The sequence below is a fragment of the Poecilia reticulata genome, unplaced genomic scaffold (assembly GCF_000633615.1).
Source record: "Poecilia reticulata strain Guanapo unplaced genomic scaffold, Guppy_female_1.0+MT scaffold_412, whole genome shotgun sequence".
NCBI lineage: Eukaryota > Metazoa > Chordata > Actinopteri > Cyprinodontiformes > Poeciliidae > Poecilia > Poecilia reticulata.
The window spans coordinates 1-15,581 of NW_007615180.1; the positions used below are offsets into that span (position 1 = coordinate 1).

Here is a 15,581-nt window from a genome sequence, read left to right on the forward strand (position 1 = left end):
AGTGTAACATGGCTTCATTTTAGTTAGAAACCATAACGACTTGGTGTCAGGTGAAGTTCTTCACCTGTCCTGTCTTTCCTGTTTGACTCCGATGGTCATGGTGAAACAGAGCACATATTTGTTAATGTAGCATAAAATTTGTTCAAAATTTGGTTGATAAAGTTTTTTTTCTCTCTCTCTCTCTGCAGTCATGCTAGAAAACGCACTTAAATGAGACATTTTCCATAAATAGCCTTAAGGGTACTGATGGTACCTTTTGGCTTGGCACATGTTGCACTATGCAAATTCAAGGCAATGCTAATCAAAATTTGATTTGCATTGCCTTGAATTTGCGCAGTTGTCAGCAGAGTGAGAAGTAAATCCACGAGAACTGACCAGAGTGTTTATTTATCTTTTTCCAGGGATTCTTTGATATCCCTGTGGATAACTTGTACGCAGAGCCAGCTGTCTTGAAATGGATCAAGGAGAATATCCTTGAATGGAAAAATTGCATCATTGTGTCACCTGATGCAGGAGGAGCTAAGAGGTATGCCAGGTTTAGCTTCAGTGTTTTCTTTTTGTTTGTTTTTTTGAAAGAATATTCTCCAGATGAGCAATTTCTTTTTTTTTTTTTGACATAACATACCACCCTAACATGCCATTTGAAGTGATTACCTTCAGCTTGTGAACTCTGTGTCCTCCCTCTGCAGGGTCACCTCGATTGCGGACAGGTTGAATGTGGACTTTGCTCTAATTCACAAGGAGAGGAAAAAGGCAAACGAGGTCGACCGTATGGTCCTTGTCGGAGATGTGAGGGATCGCGTTGCGATTCTGGTGGATGACATGGCTGACACCTGTGGGACAATCTGCCATGCTGCCGATAAGTAAGTTGCGTCACATTGCTTTTTAAGTAAACCTTGCTCCTATTTAGTCTGCAATATACTCTGGGATCATTTTCCACGTCTGTATATGCATGGAAAATGAAAATAAAATATTTTTAAAAATATTTGTTTTCTGATTTTATTAGGTGTAACACGCTCTAAAACTTGCATCCATCCATCCATCCATGACCTTTTATTTGTTTTGTCTGTTCATCCATCCATCTCTTCAACTGTTCATTTCTTTGTCTGTTCTGTGTTCTACTGTCATTCATCTTTTCCTCCTGTCATTCATGTATTCATTCATATCTTCCATTCATCCCACCCATAATACAGTTTTGTAATTATCCTTTAAAACACATAAAAAAATTGTGTCTGATTAGATAAAGTGTGACATTTTGACATGAAAAAAAATGTGGAGGAACCCAGAAGAAAGTGTGCAGCCCTACAGGAGGCTTAGGCCTTGGTTAATTAAGCTCAGGGAGAACTGCATTTGTTTTCAGCAATGCCCTGTGCTCTTTCTTTCACTCTAGACTCATCTCTGCTGGTGCCACAAAGGTTTATGCCATCCTGACCCACGGCATCTTTTCTGGTCCAGCTATTTCACGCATCAACAACGCCTGTTTTGAAGCCGTTGTCGTCACCAACACAATCCCTCAGGAGGAGAAGATGAAGCATTGTCCCAAAATACAGGTTTGAGATAAAAAATTTTTAAAAAAAGATAGCGCAAGGGGATTTTATTTTTTAATAGACGTTTGTGATTCAGACACTTGAGTTTGATGGACAGTTTGTGCAATCCAGCTCTGGCAATGCGTTTCTTTTCTTCCTCCAGGTGATAGACATCTCCATGATTCTAGCAGAGGCCATTCGCAGAACTCACAACGGGGAATCCGTGTCTTACCTTTTCAGCCACGTCCCCCTGTAGCAACGCCGTCATCTGTGCTCAGTAAATACCAAATACGAGAAGAGGGAATGCCCCCAAACACTACCATTAACAGAGCTGTTCTGCTAATTAACGACGTTGAAAACAACCAATGAATGAATCAGCCGTCATGTCTTTTACTAATGCAGCCCCCACCCCCGTCCACCCGCCCGCTTCATTCGCCACCCTCCACCCTTTAAGTGGCACCCCTTGATGTTCAGGGAGCCGACGCAAGCGCAACCTACCAGTTTTAGACAGGCTTATTTATGTGTATGGGTAAATGAAGTATTTATCCACTGTGAACTTTGTGTTTCTCTCTCAGTGCATTTAACTCATGGTTTTCTCCTGATCGTCGTGTCACTTTGTTGTCAAAGAGCTTCTATAAATATCCCCGGCAGGTTCCAGTGCTCAGGAGAAGCGTCTGTTATATAAAGCTGTTACATTGTGCTTTCTGTTACAATGAATGAGTGTAGTTTCTCTGTTGCTCGAATGGATTACAGTTACTCCATTTGAATGTGCATTTAACTAGTTTACAGTGCCACTGAAGCTCCACTCAACCAAGAGTGCCTCAAAAGTCTGAAATGAAATTGAATTCCCCTCCCAAGTCTTCTACTATTCTCCCTTTTCTTCTCCCTTTGCTTTTAGTTTTCTCACTGATGAACTGTTTTCAGGTGTCTTAGCAGGCTGAAAACGAGATCTTTTTAGGATGTTTCTTTCAACTCTTGAGGTGCCCTCATTGAGTGGGGAATGCCCAGTGTCTCCAAAGTTTAATTTTTAATCTTTTTTTTTGAGTCTAAAATGAAGATAAAGAAGGTTTTTAGCTTGGGGTCTCTGCGGGCTGGAGCTTCCTTCAGAAATCTTCACCTGCTATTTTTGTGCTTTTGTTTTGTTTTGTACGTCTGGAAGGAAAAAAAGTTGTCATTAATGTGCAAAACTCAAGTTTTTGTGTTCTTTTACAGTAGAAAAAGGGAATGCACCAAGTGTTTGAGGGATGCATTCTCAATAAATTTGAATATGCCAAAAATAAATCTCTGGTCTTCTCTTTTATACTAAGTTAGTCAGTGATGAGAGATGGAGCTTACTTTGCATCACATTGCAAAAGTTTTCGAACCAGCTGAGATTTTTCTGTTTTTCTTGTGTAACAGCCACAAACGCTGTTCTGTCAGTGCAGATTTGCAAACATGAAGAAAAAGTGTATCAGGCTTTTGAGCTAAAAGCTTTGCAAATTCATGGTTGGGATGGGAAAAAAATAGATGGAGTGAGCTCTTGCCTGCATTCATCGTGGAAAGTATGTTTATACTCCAAACACAGGAGCTTCATGCAGGTATGGCAAGGTCAGAAGGCTTTCTCTGATTAACCAGGCCTATTTTCTGACAAAATGCTTCTTTTTCCTCTCTCTCAATTTGTGCTTGCCATGTGCAAAAGTGAAAATTGTTCTTTTCTTTTGTAACGTTCTGTTTCAGACAGACATACAGGAAGTTAAACTGTGTTAATCTTCATTCCATAAGCACAACTATTATCTAAACACTAGATGAGTCGAGATGCCTTTCAAGTTATCACAAATGACATCATTGGAAACGTCACCTACATCTGCAATCACAATTCAAGATATATCAAACGTAGTAGTCAAAATAAAATTTTTAGATGTCTGAATGAAGAAATTGTGCATAAGCCTCCCTGCGTATGAGCTGTACAAATGGCTGCCTGCAGAATCATGGGTGTGCACAAAACTGTCAGACAATGCCACACAATGTAGAAAGAAGTCATTAGTTTGGAATATGCAGAGAATGCAAACTTCCTGAACCTTAAAATCTGCAAAGAATTTTCTATGCATTCTTTCCCGACAGACACATTGTACTCATTGCACGAGTTTGAAAAGCTGCTATACTGTCAACCCATTCCCAATCTGAAAATGATGGATTATCAAAAATCTATTTTTGGTATATTTATCTCTAAGTCAGTTTCACCTAATCATTTTTTTTTTTTTTTGCTTTTAATATATCTGCAATTTCATTTCCTTTAGTCAAATCTAAGATATCTCTAATTAGAATTATGACTAGTCAGAATAAAAAGGAGATATCTCAAGTTTTCTTTAGTCATAATTTAATTTATATACCAGTAATTCACAGATAGACTGTAATTTATTGTAAATCTTGAATCGAAGACTCCATAGGACTGCAACTAAACCTGACATAATTTATACTATAATGAAGAATTACTCAAACAGGCATTATGTGTCGTTAAAAATAACAAATATGTCTAGTCATCGGACATCAAGAGTGTAAGTATGGTGAAGTCGATTTTATGCTTAAATGGCCGGCCATATATTAGGCATTATTTTATAGAGCTCTTAAACGAGGCTGCTGGTAATTTATCGTTTAGATTGCATTAATAGTTTGTCAGCACCGTTATTATGTAAAATGTCTAAAGCAAAAAGGTTTAGATTAACACAAATCTTGTGTCTCACTGTGGTGAATTACGCGATGATGTAGTTGACTGATTGGTGACGTAACCAATCCGTAAATCGAGGTGGGCGGATCAGAGGCACCGGCGGATTAACCTCCAGCAGCCTGTTATTTTCAAAGCCGCGCCTCATATAGAAACGGTAAGTCTCTTTTCTGTTTTCAAATGCTGAAATATTAAATTCGTCCATTGTGTCGTCCACTGGAAGTGAAACAGACGTTTGTGCGGCCTTAATTTAAAAATAAAAATAAAAACGGTGCAGGATTTAATGGAGACCACATTTAGCCACTACCATCTTTTGTGTGACTTGACGACTGTGAGCGCGTTCATAAAACATTAAAGCAGTTTCGTTTCATACACATGACATGCAACTTAACGTGATGGGTTTGTTTTTTCTTCTTCTTTCTTTTCCCCACTATTCAAAATCTTTAAATACGTTTCTGTATTGCACGTTGCCTTTAACGATATTTACTGTTTAAAATAAGTGTTTAGATTGATTTAAAAACTAACAGAATCAATTGAAAAAAACAGGAAAGGGGGACACTCATCACCAGGGGTGAATTCAGGCGGAAGCTGGGCTAGAACCAGTTGTTCTCTCTAACCCAGTTGTTCCCAGGCCTGGTCTTCAATCTTCTCTTCTCCTTCATGACTTATGCGTCTCCTGACTTGCTGCCACACACCTAACTTTAATGATAGGGTGATTAACAGGCTTCAGCAGCACTAGATGACATGCAGAGGAATTGTGTCTAAGATATGTAGGTCAAGGGGCTTGAAAACCAAGTTTGGAAACTACTTCTGTAACCATACAAGTTTCACTTCTGCATGGAAAATACAGCAAACTGACAGTTCCAAAGATTTTAAGCCTTTTAATTCTAGAATTTAAGGGAAAAAAAAAATACTAGAATGAGAAATACAATTGATCTTTTCTAAAGAGTAACTTATAGATGTAGTGTATTTCTACAAATGTCTTTATTCCTGATAAGTAAGAATCATCACTGCTGAGTGCATGCCTGTTATACTTCTTGGCAATTGACAGGATGCAAGGCTTGTTATGGAGACTTGACCCCTTTGGTGCCACTCCTTGCTACATGATTTGTGGTGCTAAAATGAATCTCGTCCAGTCTAATGGGCTGTGAGTGGAATAAATGGGCCTCTATGTTATATATAATATCTTTGACCCAGGGAATCACAATGTCTAAATTATTAATAAGAGTGTTTATTTGAGATGACAAAAAATGTGTCCCAATTGCTTCTTTATGTTTTTTTTTTTTTTAATATTGGATTTTATTTTATAGAATCGATGTACAAACATCGTGTTCTCTGCTGAGCTCGTCTCATATCAGTGCAAGACTAACACGGTTTGCAAATTTAATTTTCCAAGCTCTGGGATGGCAGGAAGCCCTGATCACGAACAAGAGGACGGAGGCCCTCAGAACACAATCATTCGCCTTCAAAGCTACTTACACGGAGGAACCTCCAGCTTGCTGTCAACGCTCCCCACCGTTTTTGTCTTTCCCGTCTACAAGACCATTTTCCGTCAGCAGATCCACAACGCCCCGGTGCACCAGGCGGTGGGACAGCTCTACAAAGAGGGCCCTCTCAAGCTCTATCGGGGCGTGGCTCCACCGCTCCTGATGAGGACCCTGAACGGCACGCTCCTCTTCGGCCTGCAGGACACACTCCTCCGTCATCTTTCATTGTCAACCACCACCTCTGCCGCTGCCCTGCCAGCTCTGGCTGGATTTGGGGCAGGTGTTGTGGAAGCCGTGGTCTTCACCCCATTCGAGCGAGTTCAGAATGTGCTGCAGAACGGCCACAATGACAAGCATCTGCCGTCCTTGAGGAGTGTTCTCATGAAGTTGAAGGTAGAAAGGATTAGCCAGGGCTATTACAGAGCCTTCCTGCCCATCGCAGCCCGCAACGCCTTCGGCAGCTCCCTGTATTTTGGCCTGAAGGGGCCTGTGTGTGCCGTTGTGGCTGGACAGGGACTCTCTCCCGTGGTCTCTTCATTCGTCTCAGGAACGGTGACCTCGATGGTAATCAGCTTGACTCTGTACCCTCTGTCTGTGCTGGTAGCAAACATGCAAGCACAGGTGGGAGGAGAGGTTAAGGGTGTCACTGCATGTTGGAGGCAGCTGTGGAAATCTCGGAATCACAGCTTGGTTTTGTTGTATCGAGGGGGGAGTCTTGTTATCCTGAGGTCATGCATTACGTGGGGAATCACCACAGCTATTTACGACAGACAACAGAAAGGATCCTCCTGAACGTGGATGCTGAAACTTATTCTGCGTAAACCCTACTTCTCATTAAGTGCACCTATGATAAAAGACTTTGTTCTTCTGATTATGTCAAGTTTTAGCAGGTTTTTCAAGTCTAGGCCTTTCTGACAGAAGAAATTCTGATTCGTCAGAGTAAAACTCAGGTGTTCCAGATCTCAGTTAAAATTACTCTGGGACCTGTGACTGTGTTAGAGCCGTTATTTGCAAGAAAGCTGATTTCACAGGAAACTGAGGTTGGAGGCAGTGTAACTTCCTGTGTGTAACTTCTACAGAGAATTAAATGTTGAAAGTATTTCTCAACAAAGTAACTCTTGGATAGGAAAGTCTACTAGTGAATGTTATTTCAACTGCGAGTGAAACAACATTCACTTGCAATTAAAATGAATGTAATTTTACTGTTATTTTTTGTGGGGGTTTTTTACACTTCCTTTAGTTTTCTGCAGTTATTCTGACTGGCAATGCTAAATGTCTTGTTCAAAGTATCTGTTTATTGGTGGAGCACCACCTCCTACAGCCAGTTCCTGTGTAAATAATCATCAGTTTCTATGTATATAACCACCCAATGCAAACATGGTTGATGAATGAAACATAAAACATTTATTTTTTGTCATTTCAGTTGTAAAACATAAAAATTTTGATTTATTCTTGAACCAACGTGTCTCCGACCTCTGGGACCAATTAATCTTGATTTGTTATGAATGAAATGCAAAGAAAATGATGTTCTGCATGTCAAATGTGAACTGCTTATAACAACCTAACTTAAAAAATACTGATTGATCTCTTTAAATCATTGTAGCACACCTGCCTTGATGAAAGCAACATGCTGCCTCTGTTATGTCCAACATTGCAAACTAATGTCACTACTGCCAAGAAGCTTTGGTGAATATTTCTCATGTTCTTCAAGTCTTATGCAGATTATGGTGCTGGTTTAAAAAAACAAAAACAAAAAACTGCCTTTTGTTCTTGTTGACTTTTATGGGAATTTGTGCTCATTGCAATGCTGTTACATATTTGTTAAAGATATAGTCCGACATTTTTACTTATAGAATGGTTAGCTTGAGAACACAGCAGGCGTCGTTATTGAACAAATGTGATCAGTCACTTAACTTCAGATGTACAACAAACCAAAAGTAAAGAGTTTGCCTTTAAATGCATGTTTACTGAACATTAATCACATGCAGTGTAATATCAAGACACTTATATACATTATTATCCTGTAAGTAATGTTGTTGTTGGTGGTATGAGGTTTGCTAAACAAGGTAGCAGCTTAAGACGTGGTTTACAGGCACCCAGAAAAAAAAACAAATTAACAGTAAATCATAATGTTGTAAACCAACTGCATCAGTTTGACCTTTTAATTATTTATTGTCTTCCGCATTGTCAATTTAAATTAATCTTAAATGATTAGGAATTTTTATGCATTTTGTATCAGTGGTTGTTGTTTTTCAACTGATTTTTGAATAATAAACTCCGTTGGCCTTTAAAAGAACTCTTTAGTCCGTATTTACAGTTTTCATGTAGAGATACAAATACAACTACATAATTACATATACTGTAAAAAAACAAAAAAAACAAAAGGACAGCCATTTTTCACTGACTGACATAAATATGTTGCTATACATTTCTGTGAAAAATTAGGACACCCCATTAAGTATTTAATTTTTTTTTATCAAGAAATGTTCACAATTCAACATCTAATCAAATCTTATTAAGTCTGGAAAAACAAAGAAATGTACCTGCAAACAGACAACAAAAATGTACACTGTTTCACTCATAAGACAAAGATTATCTACAAAAATGTGTATTCTACCCGAGGAGGAAGTTTGGTTTCTCTACCTCCTCATAATGAGTGTTGCTCCCTTTACTCACTTTCAGTTGAGATGTGTTTGAGGACTTTCTTGCCTGCACAACCAGTTTCAGATCACCCTACGTACAGCATGTCAATGAAATAAAAACCTGGGCTTTGACTAGTCCCTTTTGACTATATAGATTTACTAGAACGCTTTAGGTTATTGTCATATTGAGAGCTTAAGGATTAAACTTTCTTGCAGATGGTCTCCATGCTGCACAACGCTGATGCTAGTGTCTGATTTGTGGCTTATGATCTGACCATTTTTAAATTGCTGGTGTATTATTTATTTATATGTTTTTATGTTTGGACTCCATTTGACCATCTAAGATCTTACATGTTTAGAGGTCAGATATCAATCAAAATCATCTTAGGCGAACAGGTTGTTTGGTTGGAGATTTATATCTTTATTTTTTTCTTTTCTTTAAAAGATTTACAATATTTTCAATATTTTCTTGGCTTTGGAACTACCATAGACTGTAGCAAGAATGAAAAGCACAAAAACGGTCTGATCAAAGATTGACCTAATCATTCTGAAGTGATTACAGAAGATTTGTGAAGAAGGGATACTTAGTCCAAAATATTATTTAGCTGCCTGTTTAAATCAATATTATTCTTTTCTTATTCTTTTCTCATAGCTATAAAAACGTATATAAATATATATTAATGTTCCTTACATAAACTTTGGGGAGTTGGTGTGTATTTGGTTGTGTGTGAAGTGCAATTTCCGTGCATTTAAGTTGCAAGACCCACCTCTGTATTGAAGAGCTGAGTAACAGTGAACCAGCACTACCACTTCGCATCGGATCAATGGTATCATGCTCGCTTTTTTTTTCCCTCATCAAGATGCAATAGTAAACTAATCTTACCAATTATGCATTGCTGCATTTTCTTTCCGTCATCCTTTATCGGCTAGTGGTGTCATGTCAAATGCAGGCCACTAGATGGAGATGTTGTAAAAGATTAAACACTACAATCGCGCGTATTAAAATATGTACGATTGTACGTACGATTCTAAAAGCCGTCGCTTCTCTTGCAATAGGCATTGGAGGTAAAGAAAATAAAAAAATAAAAAAAGGTTTATCTAAGCAACAAATTGTGATAACATGACGGCTGGTGGACGTACACTAAAGTGTAATATGACGCATGTCCAGTTGACATGCTTCCCCCCTGATGTGTGGGAGCCAATGGGAAGCAGAGCGATAGTGTCCATGTTGGCGTGCAGAAGGGCGTGTTGTCCCTATTTAAACCCCGAGCTTTGCACAGATTACACACAGGCGCATCTTACCTGGAGAGGACCGTCTCACAGAGCACCGCTGTACCAGGTAAAAGCAGCTTTTTACCATTTCTATCATTTGACAAATTCAACTTTGGGCTTTACAAAAAATAAATAAATAAATAATAATACAGAATTAGTGTAATCTGAAATAAATTATTTCATGTTCCTGAGGTCTCACGAGTCTTTGCCAGGTGTTATATAACATTTTTGCTGCAGGCCACTATAAAGCAGTGTTGTTTTAGCATGCGAATTACACGGTTATACCGTTCAGCCATACCTGACACTCCTGCATTCTTCACTGAAAGGGAAGCTTGACTAATAGATTTCTTCACTGTAAGGGAAGCTAGACTAATAAATCACTTATTGCTTTTGTTTTGTCGCATCCGCTTGTTTGTACATTTCATGTGGTTCAGAATTTCGCCGTGCATATAAGATTTTAGTGGGTTGGCAATATCCCACAAAGGTCGTGCCTTTAATTTGCATACACAATGCATACTTGTGTAGTTTTTTTTTCCCCTGAAATAAGTTTCATCATTTTACCTCCCCATTCAGTTTACCTCACAGTAACAGTGAAATGTGTGAACCGAATCCCAACAAAAGCTCTCTGTTGATGTTTTTGCATAATATCTGACTAGCCTACGTGTTACGCCTTCAAAATAGACCTCTATTGAAAAAATATTTTCAACCTAGGTGTAACTCAGTTCCGCACCCCCCACCCTCCACTCTCTATGGGCATGCGCTGCTGATTGTTTGTCATACGCGCCTCATATTTGCATACGTCTTCCCCTCTTTTCACACAGAACTCTTCCAAAATGGGCGACAACAACCCAGTCAATCAAGAAGTGGAGCAGTTTAACAAGCAGAAGCTCAAGAAGACGAACACAGAAGAGAAAAACCGACTCCCAACCAAGGAGGGTAGGTGTTAAAAGTGGAAGGAGAGCAGAGGGAGGGGGGGTTATGAGAGTCTTGGGTTAACAAAAGTTGATCTTGTCCACACCTGCTTCAAATTTTACCTTTTCTTTACTTGGCTCCAATGTGCTTCAACTCCTCCCTTATGAGAGGCAAACATTGCATCACAGATCAGAAGAGTGTACACACCCAGCCACCTGAGAGCAAATCCCTCTTTTCTATGAAATGTCTATGCATAATGCCGCCCACAAGTGCATTATGCAAGTGATTGATTTATATGGACCTGTTATCTTTTTACAGTTATTATAAATTTTATAACCCTGAAGAGCTTCCTTATTTCTTGATTAGTACGAAGAGAAAATGTACAGTTTTTTTGTTTGTTTGTTTGTTTGTTTGTTTGTTTAGCGACCATACAGGAGAGTAATTCATTCAGGATCTCTTTTTACATGTGAAAAGTGTCTCAAAATGCTCATTCTTTGCCACCAGGGTCCCAGAGGCTGATCTACCTCTTTCTTAGTCTAAATCTGGCCCAGACTGGTGTGTCACAGGGGAAGCGGGGAAACGGGAGGCTCTGCTGGCACATGTTCATTTTATGAGTTTTTTACTGGAACACTTCATAAAAGGAGGAAGATAAATTTATGGCTGCCATAGCACAATGGGAGCATTGAATTCACTGTCCTCTTCAAAACAGGATGATGGAAGGATTTAAGACCACAGAGACTAGAGTAATTAATGCAAAAATATTTGATAAGAATGTTCATAACTCTACGTACCTCCAGTCAGTTATTGAAGAAGCTGCTCATGCCTGGTGGTTGGTTTAAAGTTTAGGTAATAAATAGCTGAAGGCAAAGATTTTTTTCTGAATGAGTAACTTATATTTAGACTATTTAGGCAGCTCTTATGAGTTTTTTTTTTTTTTTTTTTTCAACACAACCTCTGAAGGCTCGCTTTAAATAATACGTGATTTTTCTTTCTGTTCATATCTTTCATAAATGTTGTTAAATTGGCCCTTTGGACCACTGATAATTTTTGGCTTTCTGTTATGGCTTACTGTTGTGAAAGCCATAGAAGAAGTTTTTTTTTTTTATGCCAATACTACATTTTGCTTTGCATTTATTAGAGGCAAAAAGGGACAAAAAAAGAGTAAAGAAAAAATAACAAACTCATTTACTTTTGCTTTCTTAAATAAACGCTCATTGCAAAAATAATACCCTGTAAGGCTGTTTGGTTGGTATTGCATTTTTATCTGAGAAGACATTGTTTCCTCTGACACACCCCTGGTTGTGCTCTCCACTAATAGGTGTGTCAATACCAAGCCCTTTCTCAGTCAGTACCCACAGTGGAATTTGTCCTGTGTTGTTCTGACTTTGACTGCCTGAATCTCAGATAAAATAAGCTTAGAAAGAAGAAACCGACATATGTAAATTAAGTATTCAAGGTGACTGGAAGGCCACAACTTTAAAATAGAAAACATTGTATGAAAACCAAAAAGTATGTACATATTTTTAGTACTTCTTCTACAGTACTTTAGAACTCATCTGATGCACCTTATGAACAAAAGTAAATTTCATCCCACTGATCCCAGTATACATCCACTATTCGGCAAGAGAGTACATCAGAATGGAAACGTATGCTCCACAAAGACCGAACAGAACCTGACGTTCCTCAAAATCCATTTCATTTCCTTACATTAGATCCTCTTCCAATGCGCCAGCGTGCACAGTAAGACGGGAAACAATGGGACGGCAGTTTTAGATTGAAGTGCTAGTTTGTGGTATTTTACAGGAGCGCTTCTTCATCTGTGTTCCACCCACACCTGATCATTTTTGGAAACACAGAGGTTGAAACGTCTGACACTGGAATGCAGTTCAGAAAATGTATGTGGAAAACCATCTGTTGTTGGAGTTGCTATATAAACAGGGTTAAAATACTCTAGATTTTTAACCCTACCCTACTGGTAAAAATTCTAGGGTATTATAAATACCATAAACCTATATCACATATCCACAATCATTACTGTGTGCAGTGCATGTATTTATGATACAAGACCTCCATTTAAGAAAAATCTAACGAGTTTTCATATTGACATAAGTTTTTTTTTTTCTTTCCTGTTTCTCCTTTCAACCCTGCATAAACCTTCTTTGACAGAAGGTTGTGAACAAAATATTTGACGGTAATCTTATATTTTACAGTTTGAAAGTCATTCCCAAGATACATTTCTCATCAGTCTGTCTTTTGTGCTCACACAGAAATCGAAGAAGAGAAGAAGGCCATGAAAGAGGGGAACTGAAACACTACTGCCATGATTTTTCTTCCTGCTTCTTCTGTCCTTCTCGATCACCTTGCTTGTCTTCCAGTTCRGAGTTCTACATCTACATCTTTACTGCTGTCTGCCGTGTTTTAGTGGAAATGGGTTTAAAGGTTGCTCAAAGCRATTGAATGATCTCATCGTGATCCAACTTGTATCTAAATCTAAATGTAACGGGTGCTTCTTGTGCTCTTTCTCAAGATTTTMCACAGTGTTGAACYGAAGGCAGTAAATTGTGAGTGTTGGACGCATACTTAAGACAAAAATGAAAACGCAAATGTACTGCAATGACGTAATTCACTGTTACTAATACCAAAAGTATGCCTGTAAATGGTGCATTTAATGGCAATGTAGAGAAGAATAAAGGGGGAAAAAAACATATTTTTGTTTTAATAAAACATCAACGTGACAAATGTTTTGCTTAATATGAGCCACTGTGTTGTCTGTTCAAAATTCTCTTTTAACATGTCAGATGTTGTAATCATTCAAGAACCATAAGAGTTTTGTCAAAACATGCCTCACATTTTTTACATTCCAACACTTTCAATCAGATGTTCTGTTAGATCTAAATATCAAGTACACACAATGACCGGAGATTTATTTTGCACAGTCCATCCATCCATCCATCCATCCATCCATTTTCTTACACCCTTGTCCCTCAGTGGAGTCGGGAGGGGTGCTGGTGCCCATCTCCAGCGAGCGTACAGGGTGAGAGGCGGGGTCACCCTGGACAGGACGCCAGTCTGTCGCAGGGCAACACAGAGACACACAGGACACACAACCATGCACACGCTCACACCTAGGGGCAATTTGGAGAGGCCAATTAACCTGACATGTTTTTGCACAGTACTTTAGTAAAATAAAAAAAATAATAATAATCATCTCATACAAAATTGCCACTGTCTGTTATTAGATGGTGCAGGATTCAATTTAAAACCTTGTTTTGGTTTGCCATGCTTAATCTTGTCTGGTAATCCTGGAGTTGATGTATGTTCTGTTTACGTTTTTTTTTTTTCTTAAAAAACATCAGTTATCTCCTTTGCAAGAGCTGGAACCAAAATATTTATGTTATTTTTATGTTGTCAGCATTCTGATGAAGGTCATTCACACACCCACAGGTCTGGGCTTGCAGGGACAGAAGAGTGGTTAAGAATATATTTCTATCTGAGCTGGCAGAACAATTTGTGTCTTAGTTTATCAACCTAAGTTTTAATTTATAAATGTAATGACATATTTTGTGACTCTTGCATTTGCTGTTCTTCCTAAATGACGAAATACACGGAACAGAGCAAACTTGTGTTTGTGTTTCTCCTGAATGTGTCCAGACTGATTTCTTCTCCCAGACTCTTCTTGCAAATAGCTTAAAYTTGTGCAGGGTTTTTCCACACCATCTCTGTTGGGGCATGCTTTTCTCACAGCATGCAAGTACATGACAGGAAAAATCATCCATGCAAACTACTTTGGTAATTTTACATTACTGTGGAGTAAAATTGTCCCACTCTACTTTGCATGGTTGTTTTAATTCACMTGAACAGAGATTTTTGAACATGGACTAATTTGAGGTCACAGTGTCTCAGATTAATCGAAAACCATACCTTGACTAGGCCATTCCAAAACATTATTGTTACCTTTTTTTTTTATTCATTGAAAGGTGCACTTGCCATGTGCTTTGAATCATTGTTTTTTTGTTTGATTGTTGGTTGGTTCTTTTACGGTGGCCGTCAGGTGCAAACGCGCAGCAACAGAGAAAAGATGCAAACAAAAAGAGATGCAACCAAATGAAATGCAGCAAACAAGAAGAGATGCAAACAAAAAACGAGACACAAACAAAAAGCTAATGCAGCAAACAAAAAGAGATGCAAAGTGCTGAAAACGGAAGTGCTCCAGACCACTAGGGGGAGTCTAACAAAAAACAGCTGTGTCCGAATTTAAGCTCTGCATCCTTTCAAGGGCCCTGAGAAACGGATCCTTCGAAGTATAGACATAATAAGAGTAGACCCTCCGATTGGCTGTTCCGGCGCAAATGCGCTCTTGGAGCGGTCTTCCCTCCTGCTTTGCTCAACCGAAACAGCAGAAGATGTCTCAGCTCTGCGGAATATTGTTGATCGGATCGACGGACTACTGACGTRAGGGCTCGACAGACTTTTCGCAAGTAAGATGGACATATTACTATGTATTTTTTTGTGATTAGAATATTACTATACTGTATTTATGTCCACTGGCGAAATACCAGCTAATGCTAGCTATAGTGCTTGGTGYTCAGCCCCCGCTCTGAAAGCTMAAATGTAAATCTTAAAATGTTTCAGTCATTCTTCAACATTTAGATTATCTGATACAAGAGCCTACTATAGAAATGAAACRGTATTATAAAAATCATAATACAACATTCACCAGCAAAGTTTACACAGGTGGCAATGGCTATTATTTAATTATTTAACTCTGTCAACGTAAGATAACTCGAAAATCTCCCGTTTTTGTTTTGAAGGTTTCCTACGACGTGAGGAAGAAGGAAGAAATGTCTTTAAGGAGAGAGAGATTCACTGCACAGCACGGATGAATCTCGTATCGGATTTTGGACCCAATCTCAGGTGCTGAATCATTCTTAAGCCAGAACTCGTAGGCTGGAAAACATATATATGTGTGTGTGTGCGTGCGTGTGTGTGTGTGCGTGTGTGTGTTTGTGCATAAACATGAATAGCCTAATGTATATTATTC

The 15,581-nt window shown here is 38.7% G+C and overlaps 2 protein-coding genes and 1 long non-coding RNA gene across 3 annotated transcripts; all 3 read left to right on the forward strand.

Annotated features, from left to right (window-relative positions):
- Positions 1-378: 378 nt before the first annotated feature.
- LOC103460982 (ribose-phosphate pyrophosphokinase 2-like) lies at positions 379-2,807 on the forward strand (the record flags this gene model as incomplete). The annotated part of the gene is made up of 4 exons (XM_008403298.1): positions 379-526; positions 690-863; positions 1,391-1,550; positions 1,690-2,807. Coding segments are annotated over 4 exons (575 nt in total), but the record flags the coding sequence as incomplete, so codon positions are not given.
- A 1,497-nt stretch (positions 2,808-4,304) lies between these two features.
- On the forward strand, positions 4,305-7,171 carry LOC103460980 (solute carrier family 25 member 53-like). Its single transcript, XM_008403295.1, has 2 exons — positions 4,305-4,384; positions 5,624-7,171. Exon 2 carries the CDS (start codon positions 5,631-5,633, stop codon positions 6,504-6,506), a length of 876 nt encoding a protein of 291 aa, XP_008401517.1. The 5' UTR covers positions 4,305-4,384; positions 5,624-5,630; the 3' UTR covers positions 6,507-7,171.
- A 2,405-nt stretch (positions 7,172-9,576) lies between these two features.
- On the forward strand, positions 9,577-13,291 carry LOC103460981 (uncharacterized). The gene is made up of 3 exons (XR_001776343.1): positions 9,577-9,695; positions 10,450-10,564; positions 12,808-13,291. It is a non-coding gene; the product is annotated as an uncharacterized LOC103460981 (long non-coding RNA).
- Positions 13,292-15,581: the final 2,290 nt, after the last annotated feature.

Coding starts and splice junctions, on each gene's coding strand:
- LOC103460980 (XM_008403295.1), top strand. CDS start 5,631: ATGGCAGGAAGCCCTGATCACGAACAAGAGGACGGAGGCCCTCAGAAC.